Here is a 19,485-nt window from a genome sequence, read left to right on the forward strand (position 1 = left end):
TTTGTGCATGGCATCCTTGCCATCTTGCACGAGAGCAAGGAACCCATCCCTTTCTTCCCCCTCGGGAATATGCTCAGCCACTAAAGAAAGCGTTCCACAGAGTGTGCGAGAACCTTGCTAAGGTACAAGTGGAGTTGGCTAATTTCAATGACATACTCCACACAGAAAATACCTCCCGAGCCCAACCATCAAAACATTGGTCGTCCCCATCAGGAAGGATGGTAGGGTAAGCCGCCTGCCTCGAGGTGGCCGTAGCCGCCTGAACCACAAAACTCTTGGGAGTGGGGTGAGTGGATAAATAGCTGGGGTCGCTAACGTGTACTTTTTTGTCAATTATTTATTAACAGCCAAAAGAGATTCCGGTGACTGCCAAGCAGATGCCACCTTTTCTGTAAGATGAGATGAAACGGTAACACCCGGTCAGAGGATGGACCTTGATGTAAAATGTCTGTTAGATCATCCTGCACGAAGTCTTGAGGAGGAGTGGACCAGTCCAGATACGAGACCCTAGTCATGAGCCGCCTGTACGAAGACTCAGCATGAGCTCCAGGCTCAGGCCTGCCAAATTCCACTTCCGGAGAAGTGTCCAACCCACTAGCAGCATGAAGGGTTTGCCTCATCTCCCCCAATTGACTGTCTCCAGAAAAGACAGGAGCCAGATCATGCTCAACAGGGTCCTCAAATTCAGACCTTTCTTCCTCTTCATATAGGTCGTCCAGAAGGAGTTGAAACCCTGGCCTGGGGACAGAAGAGGGCCTGGATTCCAAAACAGGCCTCACAGACTTCGTCGTAGCCTTCCTTGAAGGATCCACCAAATCAGGGTACTCCAATGGTAAATTGTGGGCAAAAATACCCGAAGGCGCCGAAGGCTTAGAAGCCGAAAGCGTCGACAACCTCGGCGTTGTGAGCGCCGAAGGCTCCGGCGTCAACGGCACTGTGGGCTGAGAAGACGCCCAAGCATTGACGTCCAAGTCGGATAGACAGCGCCTACCGATACGCAGGCTTCGAACCCTTAGCAGGTTGCATCGGTCTCACTGGAGACGAGGGCCGAGACCTGGAAGCACGTCTCTTGCGACTATCCAAAGTGTTGTCTGAACGGGACCTCGAAGGTTCCCAGTTCAAGTCGCGTCGCAGACCCGAGCCCGAAGGCGTGCGAGCCACAGTACGAGACTGTTCCGTGCCGGCTTCGTTAGAAGGCGCGACCGGAACCGTGCCCTGCGATTGAAATATCGCCAACATCTGCACCTTAAAGGCAGCCCATTCCTCTGGAGTCGAGGACTTCGTCTGGCATGCCACTTTCCTTGCGGCTCCATCCTCAGAAGACTGGGAAGACGACCGGTGACTGCGCTTCTGAGAATGCCGCAACGAGTCAGAAGGATGACGGGAACCAGTCTGGGACCGAGAACCCCAGGCCTCCTCCCGACACGCATAGTCGCCCCTCGAATCGTCAGTGGCCACCGCTTTGGTTTTTGACTTACAAGTACGGGACTTTCTGGGCTTAGAACCCCTACCTACCTGGAGCTTCCCCTTACGCTCCTGCAAGGCCTTGGCAGCCAGCGACTGGCATTTATAACAGTTGTCAGTGTTGTGACTCTCGCCCAAGCACCACAAACAAATGCGATGCGGGTTGGTGATCGACATTTTCGACTTGCAGTCCCGGCAGGTCTTGAAGCCAGACCACAGGCTTGGAAGGGTAGAAGAAAAAGACATCTCTACGATGAAACACACGAGGCGCGCTGAGTTCTCGAAGCAAACAAGTTTGCGGAAAAAATGGAACTGAGGCTACGGGCGGCGTGCATCCTATTTATAACATCCGGTGACATCTCCCTCAACTGAGGCTTTCGAGGGACATCAACCCGAGGTAATCGACGCAGGACGCCCTCTGCCGGAAAAGTTTCCGAAGTGCACAGCTGTGGACATTACATGTCAAAGATGTGGAATACGTTGGAGGACACAATCCATTCGAAATGTGTTTCCAAGAAATCTGGGCCTCAAAGCATACGTTGGAGGGTTACTCTTCAATTATGAATCTGGCTGTCAGACCCAAGAGTAATGTGGGGTACCCGAGTGATGGGCTTCGTACATGGATTAGTACTGGGCTGAATGCTCAAATTAAAATCATGTAGACATACTGCCCTGACCTCCAGTGTCTACTTATTGATTTAAATTATGGAATTAAAATTCTAATTTATATTATCTTTAACGACCATATGGTATGTGAAGGCATCATGAATCAAGACACAGACAGCAGATTCAAAGTTCAAATAAAATACTTGTTTTAACTTCAAAGCATTCAAAATTGCATACTATATTTGGGAGCTTATTCTGGTTTCATGAAACTCTCCTTTGATCTCCTGACGAAATAAACATTAGCTTTTCTCTGATCGGCACCTCTGCATACCCAAGCCCTTGGACTGCCCAGGCGTGATTTTCCCTCACCGCCACTTACTGATATCCGGTAACTCCTCCGGGTGCCTTCGGTTCTTTCCTCAGGGTTCACTCGCTCCCTTTCACATCGTCGGGAACCTCGACATGCAGCCACAGATTTTGCTGGATTCCTGCCCCTCTCTGCCCAGTCAGGCATCTCTCTGCTTTTCCTGCAATGCTCGGCATCCTTGTCACACAGTGGGCTCCTTTTTCCACATGCGACGCCGTCTCCTGCAAGCTGGGTTCTCTCCCAGCTGGACTCCGGCAACCTGGGTGCTCTCTCCCAGCTGGATACCAGCAACCTGGACTCCTGCCCAGCTTGATTCCACTTCCTTCAGAGTTCTTACTCCTTATATATGATATGATATATGATCTATTTATAACCCGCTTATTACCCAGAGGTTTCTAGGAGCGGACCGGAGATCGAACCTGTGTTGCTCTGGGTAGTCTTGCTTCCAAGGCGAGCACATTGCCCCTGAGCTATCCCCTCGTGACAATATCTACACCTGTTAGCTGCAGGAGTAAGTCCTTTGCCTGACCCCAATAAGCGTGACTTGCCTGACTAGTATACTGGTGTTTCACAGTCATGTGGTGTGTACTGTTCCTAGTCGCCTCTTCCTCGCTCCAGGACTATAGTGGATTGACTGGGGGAAAATAATAGACTGGGATTGGCAACAGCCTATAAAGGCAGGGTGGGGGGGGGGGGGGAGTAAGGTTGGTTAGCACCAGGGAAAGGGGGGGTACCATGTTTCGCCCGCAAACATCCTCTCCCCAATCCCAAAGGACCCTCCAGCCAGCTGATCCTGCCTCGCATCTCCACCCCCAGGGTCAGGATCCAAAAGCAATGGTCTTTTCCTGGCCACCTGGGAAGAGGATCCAAGGGGAGTAGGTGTGAGGATGCCCTCAGGTTTCTCATAGGTATTAAAGGTATGGATATTCTTAGTAGGTTGGAGGGGATAATGGAAGAAGGTGAAAGTGAGTGTAGCAGTAAGCCCGGTGTGATACTGTTGGGAGATATAAATCTCCAATTTGAACCTAGGGACGAGCTAGTCGAATTCATGGAGGAAGCGGATGACATATGGAAAATAACACAATCAACTACTCCCCCTAAGATGTTACTCTATAAATCTTATTTATAAACAGCAGATCTGCTTTTTAGATTAGGTCTGTGGGCATGTAATGGTTGTTTAAAGCTTGGCCTACCAATAAATGCTCCCAGTGTTTGGCATAGTGATGGCTTCGGGGTCTGTGAGCGATAGTGGTATTCTAAGTTGAACTACCTTAATTCCATCTATCCTGGCAAACTTTCTCCCAAAACCAGCTAGCATGGTGAAAGGCCTGCAAACGGGTAAAGAGAGCTGGTATGACTAGGAGAGTAGGGCGGCTAAGCTAAAGCTTGCAGGAACACTTAAAAATAGAGAGGACGGGGCACGCAAGGTAACTCAAACTTACAGGAAGTAAAACAAGCTAATTCTTAAATGGAGAAAACGCCTGGGGAATTTTGGAGAATGGAGTCAAAGGAAAGCAGCTCATGCCAAAATCTTGTTCAAATTGACATCCCGGAAAAAACTTGACTGGATAATTTCTCTGGCCTGTATCATGAATTACAATAGGATTATACATACTATTATGCGGTTCTTTCCCCTGTTTAGTGGTCACAATGTACCGCCTCTCCATCTGACCCTTGAGGCGGAGGCTGTAGGCAAACAGACTAAAGGAAAAGCCCACCGCCCTGATCATATGCCAGCAGACTTGTACATAAGTGAACCAGTAATACGGCTACCCTACTTGTGTAGGTAATTTAATGAAATCCAGCATACTGGTATAAAAAGAAAAATTAAGAGAAAAAAAAGAAAAAAACAAAACACATCAGGTGGAGAAAGCGAAGCTGAAGGCAAGGGAAACAGTGGAAAAAGTACAGAGAAACAGGATGCCAGGAAAAACAGGGGGAAGTGCTGTGAAAGGCACAATTACCTAGCGTTAAGACGCAAAGACACTGCATCATCTTTCAACATTTGATCTGTAGAAACCGGAAGTGGTCAGGAGCAAAGATGGCTGACAAAAACAACTAGAAGGAGAAAGGCAGTGCTCAGGAGGAATGGACAGCGCCATCTTGGGAAGGACAACAGCATGAACGAGGTGCAGCGACAATCACCAGGACCACCACAAGGACCAGCATCGGCGCCTCATGACAAAGCATTTATAGTTTGGTGATTATTCTTGTCTCCATCACCATCTTTGACCGTGTCCTTCTCCAGTGTGAGAAGGTTCGACACTCTGCCTCTCATCAAATGACTAGCTTCTGGGTGGAGTTTCTCTAGTTTCTACGGGAGGGTGTGTTCCAAAGTCAATCTGGCTGCTCGTTCTTGAATTGACTTTAGTTTTTCAGGTTATGAACCACCGCTCCCAAATGTCAGGGTGGACCCCCAAAGCACTAGATGCAACAAGAGTAGGTAACCTTAATAAATATTTTCAAAGTGTAGTGCATGCTCAGTTTAAATCCTGTAGCTTTCATAACAACCAGACCCCTCAAAAATAAATGGTTAAAAACAAACTGACAAGAGAAACATTTGAGAACATTCCTGAATTAACAGATTTAGCATGCAGAAAAGAGAAATTGGTCATGGGATATTTTGTGCCTTTTATGTACTCTGGACACTGCCACTTTGGGAGACAAGAGTGCTCGGTCGGAGAGAGCATTTGCCGGAGCCTGGGAAAGGTTTCCAATGCCAGCTGGCGTGGCCAGGATATATTTAAGATAAGGAATATGTGGGAGGATATTATCCTTTAGAAGTGGGAATTTTAAGGATTAAATAGATTTTACAGCAGTTAAGTATTACATCAAATAAGAAAGGCAAGGTAATTGAGAGTAGCGACAAGCTTCTGACTTCAGAAGCACAAGATCTTTCATGTCAGTCTGGGCTTTACTTGAGCAAGTGCTCTGATCTTAGGCAAATCAAAGTCTCCATGTGATTTAGTTATCTTCTCTACAAAATGTTTGATTTTGTACATGTCAGAATGAAAAGAGGATAGTGTACATTATCGAGAACTAACTTTACTAACAAAACATTGTTTAGGTGGGCCCAAGTCTACCTTTCCCTTCTGTAATGGTCTCAGAGTGGCTGTGGAAAAATACACATTAAGCCTAGTGATTACAACTGGTGTTCGCCAAGCATTCGATTATTATCCTATGTAGAGGAGTTTCCTCAGTGGAACACCATTCTTCAAGTGAGGACCATTCTGAAATGTTTTCCACAATGCGTTTCATTTCCCATAAATCTAGTTCCCCGGTTGTGGCTTATTTTGGAAACCTGGACCCACCACCTCATGTACAGTTGGTAAGGGCAAAGACAACCAAGATCCCTGTGCATTCAATACTGAGGAATAGGTGTCCCTATACTGACAAACACTCTTCAATTCTCTAACAGTTTAGGGCTCATCTGACATTTCTAAGACTTCGCATATCTGACTGAGAAAAAAGTGCCTATTGCAAAGCAATGTCTGAAAGACCTGACCCACTAATCAAGAATTATTGCAAGATCTTACACTTCTGAACAAGAGGAAACTTTTCAAGTGATGTTGCCTCATTTCATGATCTCAGGACTATTGGAACCATTTCATATGTTACTTCACAGAATTAGTTTGAATTACACGAGATTGTAATTGGTCTTATTTTTGCTTTGTTTCAATGTTCCAACAAGTCTAACATTCAAAGCTGATCATTCAGCTTTTAGTTTGGTCATAACTGTAAACTTAGCATTCTGATGTGCTTTTTTTACTGTCAAACTATATCTATTTCCCATTTGAATATACTGTTGATTGTTATGCAACAAACCATTACTATCTATTGCAAAACAAAGTACAATTCTTTACAAAATGAAGGATCTAGGCATCTTTAACTGGGTTGAAAGAACAAAAAAACAGATGCAGAACATTTCTTGTGAAGGTAGAAAAGAAAATGCCCATTACCTTCAGGAATGTTGTTTTCGATGGGTTCAATCTCGAGTTGCACTCAACCTAAAAAGATGTTAAAAAACAGACATTTTAGTGACCACACAGTCACAGTACTGATACACATTTTTCAAACACTCGTTCAATGAGATGTATACACATACGTTATTAAAACCCTTTGATTGCAGAGTAACAGCAACATTAAAATCTGTCAGAATAGCAGCTCAGCAGTATAACACTTTGCAAGCTTAAGTGTCAAATGTACTTGATGCCACCCATCTTGTATATATGTGCAGGGTTTTACTTCGTGAAAACCTATCTGTGTAAAAGAGTGCTTTACAACAAGGGCATACATACAGTGATATGGTACAAAAGTACAAATGCAATCAGAAGGCTAGGCTATTCAGGGCATACTTTTCCATGGGCAGGGTTACATGCAGGGAGGATACAAATCGGGAACAAAAATGCAGGCGCAATCTTATTTGTTGGTGGAGCATGTTGAATCAGTATTCCTTTGAGTTTCACACAACCTAACCAACACACTTTGTCCCTGCTTCTGCATCAGTGAGTCCCATCCTTTGCCTTCTGCTCGGAGAGATTAAGCAGTGTGCTCCCTTTTAATGCACTACATGGATCCCAAATGTGACAGTTAATTAATCAGTTTTCCTGCCTTTCTCTAGGCCTAGAAAAACAAATATTGCTTTGGAGCCGACCACTACATAAAGTATATACAAACCTTCGTAATGCGAGTAGTGTATCCTAATGCCACTTAATTAAATACGTTACGTAAGCCAATTTATTACTGCACTTTCAGACTATTGCAGCCCAGTTTAATTGTGGCTTACTTGGATCACACCTTCAAGTTATTTTCCCTTCCTGGACAGACTTCCACAGCTGACCTGGCCTCCTATCATCCTGGTTTCCCCATAGACATAGGTTTCCAGATGCATGCTTTCAAAGTTTATTTTACAAACTGGGAAAATCTAGATCCCTTGGCACCATAGTTGGCGGTTTCCTCCAAGAAGCTAAGCCTTAAATGAGCACGAAGCTTTAGCTACTTTCTCACGTGTTTGAGGAGATGACAAGTCCTGATGTGGGTTGTTTGATAATTAGCTGGCACAGTCGGTAGGTGTAATTTATCTTTCATCAGATCGTAGCTTTGCCCATAAAGATCTCATTCAGTTCAGCATTCAATATTCATGATTATATATTTCGCCGCTTAATTCTCATTCAACCCGTGGCTTTGGGTCCTGTTTCAATTTGCATATGTAATTTTTTTACATTCGGCATTCCATTTGGTTCATTCAGCATTTCTCACTTGCACACAGCCCCTAGGAGCGCCCTGGCTTCGAGTGACATTCCCCTTCACTCACCGGTCGTCTGCGTTCCTTTCAGGCAGCTGCATAGCTCTACTTCTGCTCCACTGGCTGGCATGCCGGTAGCTGCGAGCTCTGCAAGCTCGTCGGATGCTTTTCTCTGCACGCAGGCAGCTCCGCTTCCCTTCCACGGAGGAGGGCTGCGACTTGGCTTCTCTCTCCTTCGACCGCAGCTCCAGCTGCTCCTTTCTGACCAAAGAGGCAGCCACACATGTGGAATTCTGATGGCCCAACTCGCCCAGGGCTCCATAGGTTTTCAGGGTTGTCTGCTGGTGTCCTGGTTTCCCTCTAGGAAGCCACCGAACAAAAAAGGTTCCCTGCTGGTCTCCCAAACACGGGCCTCCCTGTTGGTCCTTGTGTTGCTGGTTTCCTCCATTCTTATACACCTGCAACCATTTGACGGGTTCCAGGTGCGAGTTCTCAATTTGACTAGCCTGTCTGTAACTAGAGGGACATGCCTGACCTTTATAGTACTCTGCAGGCATCTTCCTCATCCCAGTGCTAGAGTGGTGAAATTAGTTACTAGTGTTCACTACTCCTAGTTGCCTCTTCCTCATGCCAGTACTGAACTAGGTTGAATGAGGAAAATTGAGGAGAGATGTTTTACAGTATACCATAAAGGCCAGGGGAGGGTTAGGTTGGTATTCACAGGGAAAGGGTGATACCATGCCTTGCCGGTCTCACCATTAAACCTTCTCTTCTTCACACTCTTCCTGGTATTCTTATGGTAAGATCGCTTGGTGTTTTCTTGGTCAAAGGACAGGGGTAGCAATATCCCGTAACTGCGTCTGGGATAGAGGCTTCTTCCTGAAATGGAAATGCAGGATTCTGCGTCTCACCTAAGGGCATCTCATCCCTCAATCCCCAAGGACCCTCTACCCAAGTGATCCTCCCTGGCTTCTCCACCCCAGGGTCAGGATCCAAAAGCGATAGACTTTGCCATGCTACCTGAGAAGAGGACTAGATGTGAGGATGCCCTCAGGTTTCTCACAGCTCACAAAGGGTTCCCAAAGGGGTAGAGAGGAGTATTGGATGCGTGTTTTGTGTGAGACTGCAGAGATCCCAAGCCACTTGTCAGACTGTTCTAGGACATGCTTGTGACATAGCTGAAAGACTATCATGCAGGAAGCCCGTTGCTGGAACTCCTGATCCTCCTCAAGGCAAAGCTCTGGACCTTTGCAGCTAGAGGGATTCCACTTAAGACCCTTTCCCCCACTGACATAGCTGGGAGTTGGATCCTCCTATGCAGCCTTTGTGTTCTACTTTAAAGCATCTGGACCATGTACACCAAACACACATAATTGGGAGTCCCGATTGTGCCGCTGGAGACAGGATGCATTGTTTATGCTGTCTTTATGCACCACTCCATTCCAGGACAAGTCAGACAGGATTTCTGAAGATGTCCTTTCTCAGAGGGACACTCCTTTGTATCATCTCGCAGCGCCAAGTCTTGACAGAATTAAGTGATGACATGGGTTACCATTTTGTTAACTTGCTGCTGCTTTGCCTGGGTCCAGTGACTTAAGGGTTGCCTGATAGCAGGGAAAGGGCCCTCTGGCGTACTCTAAACCACTGGTCCCATTCTTCCATTGCACGGGCTTTGCCTGCAGTACTTGTTCATGGTACAGCAAGCAACCTGTGGAAAACAGATGGAACAAGTTACTTACCTGTAACTGTTGTTCTACAGCATGGGTCTGGCATGGATTCACATGCTCATGAATATTCCCCGTCAGGCCGGGAATCCTCGGTATAGAAAAAAATCAGTATCTGTTTCGTTTCTGATCTGTCTTTCTTAGTAGTAACCAATCACTGGTCTCTGGGTCATACTGCCCCCAGCCAATGACTGCCCTCTCCCTAAGCCCCGCCTCTGGCAGCCATCCTCAGATTTGGTAGTACGTAAAGTGGCAGTATGACCAAGTGAAGAGCCGCAGAGGGGTAGGCGGGAGGGTTCGCATGTGAATCCATGCCAGACCCATGCTGGAGTACAACAGTTACAGGTAAGTAACTTGTTCCTTCTCCTGCATGGGGTCTGGCATGGATTCACATGCTCATGAATAAGAGAATACATAGCAGTACACGCATGCACAACCACGGGAGGTGGCAATGGGCTCAACATTAAGCAGTACAACAACTCAACATTAAGCAACTCTTACCTCCTCACCAGGCTCACCTTAGGCGAAGAGGTTGCGCAGCACTGCTTGGCCGACCCTGGACTCCTCTCTGGAGTCCCGATCGACGCAGTAGAATCTTGTGAAGGTGTGCGTCGACCTCCACGTCGCAGCCCTGCAGATGTCCAGCAGGGGCACACCAGACAGGAACGCCGTGGTAGCAGCGATCGCTCTGGTCGAATGGGCTCTCGGACGGCCGGGCAGCTGTCGGTTTGCCAAACGGTGACAGTGCATGATGCAGCCGGAGAGCCATCTGGAAATGGAAGTCTTCGAGAGAGCCTTCCCTTGATTCACAGTCCCAAAGTTCACAAACAGCTGTGACGTCTTCCGAAAACTCTTCGTGCGGTCCACGTAGATCTTAAGCGCTCTAGCTACATCCAGCGAGTGCAAAGTCCTCTCGGCCGGCGACAAAGGCGGCGGGAAGAAAACTGGCAACACCAAGGGCTCGTTGAGGTGGAAGTCCGACAGCCCATTGTGGTCTCATCACCTGGTGAAAGAATTCATGAAGGGACTATTCCGATCATTCCCGCCGGTGAAGGCTCCTGCCCCGGCGTGGGAGCTTAATGTGGTGCTGACCAAGCTCATGGGGGCCCCATTCGAGCCTATGCATTCGGCGCCCTTGAAGTTCCTGTCATGGAAGACAGCTTACCTCGTGGCCATCACCTCCGCACGACGAGTGGGAGAGATCCAGGCCCTATCTTGCAAGCCTCCATACTTGACTTTTCATGACACGACGGTGGTGCTGAGGACACACCCATCCTTAATTTTCCAGCTCCTGTTTTCACAAACACCGGGGGAGGCCCTTTGTGTTTTTAAAGTTAGTCTGGACATGGACTTCCTAAGTTAGTAGGGTAATGTGCAAGCTATGATACATGTTCTGTTAAACCTTTTAGTTTACAGGCTGGAGTTGTACTGAAACCATTGCACTTGAAATTCGAATTCATAGTTTCAATGCTTGAAGTAAAACAGTATCTTAATGTGGTTAGTGAACCGTGATGACTTTCTGGAATATTTCTTCTACATTGTCTGGTGCGTGTGTCATGACGAAGTGTGGTTGTCCTTGGCTTTCTGAATTGGAGTTGCTGAAAATTACCTTGTAATGAGGCCCAAAGTCCAACCTGTACAAGAAGGGGTTTAAACACGGCTAAAATAAGTGCACACTAAACCTCAGCAAAACAAAACTAAAAGCACAACAAATCTCTCTAAACAGAGGCCACGACTTCCAAAACACAGGCACAGCAACAGATGTAGAATATTCAACAGGCCTCACATCACACTATTCCACAACTCTAATGTGAATTAAACTGTTAACCCTCTCTCTGTTGTAAGGTAGGCATGGTATCACAAGTATGACACTGACACAAAAGGTACAATTTGTAAAACCTTTATTGAAGTTTCAATGGGGTTGGAGAAACTCCTTCTCTGTCCCATAGCTAAGATGGGAGTAGCCTCGACCATCAAATAATAAAGAAAACAGTCCCAGTTATGTCAGTCAAAACAAAATGGCCTATACTAACAAAACCTAATGCCTGCGCTATATCTTGTACAAAAAGTGTGAAAAGGAGAATATGTATGCAAAGGAAAGTCAGTGTTCAAATATAAAGAATACATGTGGCTGAGTCAGCTCTCCTCCCCACGTTGGAAAGCATAAAGTAAGTAGCTCCCTGTAGACAAGGTGACACCTCTGGCTCAGGCGCTTAACAGAAAGGCAGTTCAAGACGTGAATCGAGGCCCGTCTGGCCTTCCACTTTAAAGGCTTGCTTATCCAATTTCCAAAACACAGTTCATCAAAAAGTTTAACGTTGGTCCATCTGTCGGGTTCAGACCTCTTAAAGCAAAAGTTCACATCAGACTCCCCCAGTCGGGCTTGTACCTTTTACAGCACAAGTTCACATCGGTCTCCCTCAATCGGGCTCGGACTTCTTAAAGCACACAGTCCAAAAGAAGAACACAGTTCAACAAAATGTTTATGCCAGTCCCCCTCTGTTGGGCTCAGACCTCTTAAGGCAAAACAAAAACACTTGCAGGGATTCCCATTCCCAAGCTTAATTCAAGTCCTTTATGAGTTTGCTTCCCCCAACTTATTACTCCTTCGGTCTCCCTCTGTTGGGCGCGGACCGTTTCCTGATGTCGAAGACTTTTGAATATGCGTGGGTTTTTTCTACAGACCTCTGCAGGACCACTTCTACTTTTCTGCGTTCAACTCACACTCCTTTGTTATTTGCCCCAGTACTTTCTGGTCTGGGTAGTTCTCTGTATTACCTACCAAAGTTCAAGGTTTACTTTCCCTTTTTCTCTGGGTCCATTTCAATCACTTCACTTTTACAGTTCATTTACTTTATCGCTACAAACTTTTCACCTTTCACAGAGACTTTTGAGTGGGCTACTTCCTTTCGCCGGACCACTCCATTACTCAGTATCGCTGACATTACAGCTATTGTTATGTCAAGATTCATTCGCAGGTCTGCCTTTCTCCACGTCCACAGCCTTCAATTATGCGATATAATGTTGCCACTTCAATCTTTCTTTAGCACAGACCGGTCTCTCACGTCGCATGCTAACTCCCCAGCTGTGTGTCTCTTGTCTTTACTGTCTTCCAGTTTATGAGTCAAGGTTAGTGCCACAGGCTTGGCCTCGCCTCCCCAACTCTGCCGTTCATTCGGGAGGGTCGCTGTCATCTTTCAAACAATGCAGCCTTCTTGTTTGGGAATCAGCCTTCTCTACATATTTTTTTGCAGACTTTTGGAGGCAATTACCTCCTGCAGGGAACTCCTGGGTTACTCCACCTGTGATTCTCATCCCTCCGTCCATTGCTCTGCTCCAGTAGGTCTGCCTTCGCCCTGGAAGTTCTGCTCTTACTCGTGTTCCACCTTGCTCAGAGTGTGTCTCTATGTTCCGCCTTTTATCCGTGTGAAGTAATTGGTATCAGATGCATCATGATCCAATTCCTGGCATAACCAACAAACTGCAATTTTCCACACTTGCCACTACAGCATCACATAAAGGACAAAAACATGAAAGAAGAGCTCCTCTTCTCCATCACTGCCTCCTAGTGCTGTCCAAAACAGTGCACACATGTTGCCCCACAGTAACTTAGGGAGACGGGTCTGCCTTCCTCTCCAGCTCTTTTGCAATCACCGACACGCGAGAGCCGGCCAACGAGGTAGGGCCTAGAGAGAAGGCCATCCTCTGACCGAGCGTGACTGGCGTGTTAGCGTGCAACGCTGGAGCTGGTGAATCCTCTCCCGCATTCGGATCCTCTAACTTCAATTCAAGGTATTCCTGCTCACGCACCGCACACCTGAGCAAAGCATCCAGTGTTATATTGACTTGCCATACTATGCACAGACTTGCCTCCCACATATGTGATCTAATACCCTCTGACTTTCACATGCCGCCTATGTACTGTTGCATGCTAGGCTAGAAGTCTCCTGAGACTGCGACTTCCGCCGATTCCTTTGCCGCCGCTGAGTGTCGTAAGATTTACTGCACCTTGCTTAGCCATACTGCAACTTGTCCAGCCCAACTAAGTACACCGTACTTGCGAACGCCTGCTGTTAATTACACTACCCGTATACTAGCTTATTTGTTTATTCCGCACACGCATACTCTTATTACACAGCCTTAGACTCTTATGCATATGTTGCACGACAGACCTGCTAGACCTACTGAGCCCTGCCTGCAAATAGAAAATAGCCCTACGCTGCACTATACCCTGCATTATTCTAATCTGCGCGATCTGCTAGACAGTAGCCCTACACTGCACTATACTCTGCAATATTCCAATTTGTATGATTTGCTAGACAGTAGCCCTACGCTGCATTATACTTGGCACTATTCTAATCCGTGTGTTATATGCTCAGCGGCCAAATCTCAGACTTGGGGGTCTATATGTCTGGCCTTCACTCCAAGTCCCATCCTGTAACCTAGCCTTACCAGTACCCCACACTGCACATCCATTTACTGTCCACTACGATTAGCCCCACATACGTCATGCACTTCCCACCGCTCTATACGATTATACTAAGGGCACTCCTTTATATAATTACCCTACAAGATCTCAGTATGACACAATACCACCCCCCACCCTCGCCCGCGCACATCTCTCCCAAGCAGACTGACATGAGTACTAGACCTTGTACCTTAACACAGAGGAACTTCAAACTACACGCCAAGACTCCCTAGACTGTATGACCCTTTACCCAAAAAAGTGTCAAATAATGCTAGTACTGGTCCTTGCAAAACTAGCCGCTACCAACACCCCCTTCAACTTAATAGCAGACTCTTCCGAGAGACCACTTCTGCCTTCAAATGCAACCACAAGGTACTGCCATCTCTGCCGCAACCAGCTCAGCCTGGGATAAAGGGTGCACTTATAAATGCCCGCTCTATTGTCACCCACGCAACAGAGATTGCAGACCTACTACAAAACGAAAACAGACTTCCTAGCCATTACTGAATCCTGGCTCCACCCCGCAGCTGGTCCAGCAATTATGTTAGCCATCCCAGATGATTATACCCTTCTAAGACTAGATTGTACCACCTCTCGAGGTGGAGTTCTTGCCATAATATCTAAAACTAACCTCGCATTGAAACGTTCTCCACCTCATAATACGGATTCCTGTGAAGCCCTAAACGCCAAGTTAACCACATCCAACACGCAGTCTGCAACTATCCACCTTATATACCGACCACCAGGCCCTTTAGGTTCCTTCGAAGAGGAACTAAAACATTTTGTCCAACAACCGGAAAAGTTCCGCCCAGAGTCTTATACGAGGAGATTTTAACTTGGGCTTCAACAACCCTTTAGATTGTAATGTCACTCAAATCAATAACTCATTAGAAGAATTAGGATTCACCCAAAAGATCACAGGTCCCACCCATACGAAAGGCAGAACCCTTGACTGGATTGCCGAGCACAACTGCCCAATTACAGTCCTGTCCATAATGCCCCAGCCTTGGTCTGACCATCATCTGATTATGCTCTCACTAGAGGCCTAACCTCCTATGCAGACCGACAGTTTAGCCCCAGCAATCCCCACCAGAAACAAAAGAAACATTACTCCTGAAAATCTCATCCCTTTGATACTACCTACTTTCAATTCTATCCTAGAGCACATAAAACCATTCACTATGGTAGATTCCTACAACAAAGTGATGTTATCAGCCCTTGATGCCATAGAACCTTTAAAGATTAGAAAGAGCAAACCCCGCAAACATGTGAACACCTGGTTCTCTCCACAATTAAAAGTACTCAGACAAGAGAAACGCCAATGCGAAAAAATATGGAGACTTGATCCATCAGAGATTAATCAGAATAGCCTAAGTAAGCAAGCATCCCTCTACAAAAAAAGAAATTATCTCCGCCAAACAAACTTCCTACAACCTACGTATCACTCAAGCCAAATCTAATATCAAAGAGCTCTTTGAAATTTTTAAAGTGGTAGAATTCCCCCATCCAAATTCCCGACTAATGCCTTCAGGATAAAAACTGGTCCACATGTATTGAAAAAGCCTTGGCCAACAAAGTTATAACCTTGCAAACTAAGATCAACAACAAAAAGGAAACCCTTCTCACCACTGCCAAATCTAGTAACACCAATGCCACAGCGCTGCAATCTATCCTGCCTCCACCTAATGATACTATTCCCTACTTCAACTTTCGCAAAGTCTCCACCAAAGAGGTTGAAAATGTCATCCTCACTCTCAAACTGTCGAACTGCCATGGGGACTTCTGCCCAGCACAACTCTTAAAAGATGCAGCTCGCAAACTTTCACCTTTCATTACCAAATTAATAAATGCATCCTTCACCTCAGGCACTTAACAATCTGAAACAATCCTGGGTCCTCCCACTCCTCAAAAAACCAAATGTAGATCCTTCCATCCCTACCAATTACCGCCGCATCACCACAGTGCCATTCCTACTCAAAATCCTCAACAAAATGGCATACCTACAAATCCAACAATACTTAGAACACAATCACCTCCTAGGAATTCGACAATCAGGTTTCAGAACTCAACATGGAACCGAGACCGCTCTGGTTGACCTCAAGACACAAATTGATGAGCTGAGAGATGAGGGCAAGACGGCACTACTGCTGCTCCTTGATCTCTCAGCAGCATTTGACTTGATCGACCATGAGATCCTGTGCAACCACCTTGAGTTAGCAGCCCACTTCTCCCAAGAGGCAATAGACAGGATTCAATCCTTCCTCAATAACAGAACAATGCAAGTCTTCTCCCCGCTAGCAGCCACTAACCCTATGCATATTACCTGTGGGGTGCCACAGGGCTCCTGTGACTCTCCCACCCTGTACAACATCTTCACAAAGCCCCTTTTCGATGATCTTGATGGTCTCGGTATCCCCTACACGAACTATGCAGATGATAGATCCTCATCCCGTTGACGGGGGATTATGACAAGGATTTGGCCTTTGTAAACAGAGCGTACCACATCATCCAGGCATGGATGGCCTATGCCTGAATGATGAAAAAACAGAACTCCTCATCCTAGGTACTACAGCTAATCTCAACAAATTAGGCCAAAATTACTCCTCATTCGAAATTGATATCATTGCTGTGGCCAAGGAGGTAAAAACTCTTGGCTTCCATCTAGACTCCACACGATCATTCAAAAAACAGATAAACGCAATGGCCTCCGCTACCTCCTATACTTGTAAACTTAGAGCAGCCAAACCCTTCCTCTCCTCCAACAATTGTATCACCTTGGCTAGAGCTCTGATCCTGTCCAAGTTGGACTATTGTAATGCCCTTTATGTAGGTAGCAATAAATACATTACAAATAAGATTCAAATCTTGCAAAATAATGCTCTTAGAGCAGCCCTAAGTCTCCCGAAGAAAGCCCACATTTCAGACACCAGAAGATCAGTCAATTGGCTCTCCACGAAAGACCAGATCTTCCTTAAATCTGCCTCTCTGACTCAAATGCCTCCACAACTCTGCCCCTCAATACCTTATAACGAGATTCACTAGACACGTATCTCACCGCCGCTCCAGAAAGGCTAATGCCAATTTACTACTGGTGGCAAGATTCAAACGTACTTTGACCGGAGGGAGCAGCTTCCCTGTCAAAGCTGCATTACACTGGAACTCACTACCGCCTTCCCTTAGGGAAGACCTTCCTTATCTACAATTTAGGTCTAATCTTATCCATTGGATTAAGGAACATGATAATTAATGTACTGGTATTTCCTCCGTCCTGCCCGATTTGATACAACATACAAATTGTAAATTGTGAATATTCTATTTTATTATATGTAAATTGTACTTTTACAACTATTCCCTGCATATGTAAATTGTCCTAGGAAAACCTTTACTTATTGTACCGTTTTCAGTGCTGTCGATATGTCCACTACTGTAACCATAGCTGGACTCTATCCAATGTGCCTTATGTAACCTAAGCTAGACAATCCTCTTGATGCTCTTGCGCCTTCTTACCCCTGGGTTAGGTGCGCATTACAAATAAAAGCAAACAAACAAATGGACCTATTTCTTCATTCTAGCAAGATTGGCCAGTTTCACTGGGATCCCACAACAGCCATCAATTTCACATGTGTGCCTCCCTTATGTAAGTAGATCTGCCCCTCGCAGCAATATGTTCACAAGTTTCTTCCAGCAATGTCCTGGTTAGCTCTTCTCTGGCCTGCGCTGCTTTTATTCTTATGCTGCCACCTGGATACTGGCTCCTTCGCTGCCTCTCAGGGACACAAATGGTTCCTGCAGTCACTACTGGCCTTCCTTGGCCTGGGTATGCTGTCCCTTGCAGACTCCAAACTTCGGCTTGAATGCCTCACACAGCAAAGCTACTGTCTGCCTCTTGCAGACCTGGTGGGCCCTAAACCCCACAAAGTCTGTCTGCCCCTTGCAGACCTGATCGGCCCCCAGGACCTGGCACAGCCTCTTCACATCAATGGCTGGCCCTCAACTAGCCCCACTGCAGCCCACAGCGCTCCTACTTCAAGAGAGAATCTTCTCTTGTTTTGGGGGGGGTGGATGTCCATCTGCCTTCTAAGGTGCTGTCCCCAAGCACAGCCAGCATCCTCGTTGCTATTTTTTAATTGGGTTCCTGACCAGGGACGACACTTATACCAGTGTAGGAACAGGAAACATCTTTACTGAGTTCCAGCTGCGTGACATGGTACAGTAATACATTTAGCCCACATCAGGTTGGTTATATGGACAGAACATCCACCGACATCCTCTCTCAGTCAACCCCTCTTCTCAACAGACCTTCACAGAACCATTCAGAATATAACATTCTCATACACAGGATTCCATGTCAGTCACTCCTAGCATTCCATGGATACAGGGCAGGTGCAGGGAAAGACGATACATTACTGTTCAGGTAAAGGCCCTGGGCCCATGTTACAGGTCCCAGCAAAGAACAAGTTACTTACCAAACTGGTAACGTTCTTTCAATGGGATGTTCCTCTGACGCATTCCTCATCTTTGATGTTATCCATTCCAGCTTGATGGGCTTGAAAACATTTTCAGTAGAGGGCGCTGCGCGTCGACGTCCCTCGAGTCGGTGTCCCTCGACAGCCTCCGTCATCAGGAGTATAAATAGACTTGCGCAGCATCCGTTGCTCAGTTCCATTTTGAAGTTCAGATTTGCTTTGCATGAATTGGTTAGTGACCTTGAAGGAGCGGAAGCTGCAACTACAAGGGAAGTTTTACTGCGGCGATGGATGGGAGGGGCGATAAGGAATACGTCAGAGGAACATCCCATCGAAAGAACGTTACCAGTTTGGTAAGTAACTTGTTCTTCGAAGGTATTGTGTACTCCGACGTATTCCTTATCTTTGATAGACTCCCATAGCAGTAGTATAAAGAAGAGGTGGGAGTAAAGATGAAATATTTCCCTTTAAAGATGTACAGAATGCAACACAGCTTTCCCAAATCTGGTCTCCTGGCTAGAGGAGGAATCCAGGCTGTAAAATTTGGTAAAAGTATGTGCGGACGATCATGTGGCAGTCGCACATATATCTTTAATTGGGACCCCTCTTTGGAGAGCCGAAGAGGCTGCGATACCCCTGGTTGAATATACCCTAAGATGTTAAGGGGGTTCTTTTCCTGCCAATGTGTAGCATTCTAAAATGGTTAAAATGATCCATCTTGAAATGGTCTGCTTTGTGATTGGCAATCCTAATTTGTGCCCTGCATATCCAGCAAACAATTGGTCTGCTTGTCTTATGCTGGCAAGTCTGCTAATGTAAAAACTAAGGGCACGCCTTTGATCCAGCCTGTGTAATCTCTCTTCCTCTTTCCCTGGATGGGGAGGAGGATAGAACGAAGATAAGGTTATTTTCTGAGTAATGTGGAATTCAGAGACCACCTTTGGGAGAAAATTGGGCTTCACTTGTAAGACAACCTTGTCATTGAATTAAACTTTTATTTTTGTTGACAGAGGCAGATAGCGTTCACACATACATCGGAGCAGCAATAACAAATTTGGTGCACATATACATGAATACAATGGGCTTACATGCAAGAGTAAGGCAACATTGGTCAAGTAGCGACATATCTTAGAGCACCAAAATCT

General features: G+C 46.2%; 1 protein-coding gene across 5 annotated transcripts in view; it reads right to left on the reverse strand.

The window, feature by feature from the left end:
- NDRG3 (NDRG family member 3) overlaps positions 1-19,485 on the reverse strand; it is a 1,445,730-nt gene that overhangs the window by 308,450 nt on the left and 1,117,795 nt on the right. For all 5 annotated transcript variants that reach the window (XM_069652255.1, XM_069652253.1, XM_069652252.1 and 2 more), the window contains exon 13: positions 6,397-6,444. In XM_069652255.1, coding sequence (XP_069508356.1) covers positions 6,397-6,444 — 48 coding nt within the window. The remainder of the gene's footprint in view (positions 1-6,396; positions 6,445-19,485) is intronic.

The sequence above is a fragment of the Ambystoma mexicanum genome, chromosome 3p (genome assembly GCF_040938575.1).
Source record: "Ambystoma mexicanum isolate Mex_15411 chromosome 3p, UKY_AmexF1_1, whole genome shotgun sequence".
In the NCBI taxonomy this organism is placed as follows: Eukaryota; Metazoa; Chordata; class Amphibia; order Caudata; family Ambystomatidae; genus Ambystoma; species Ambystoma mexicanum.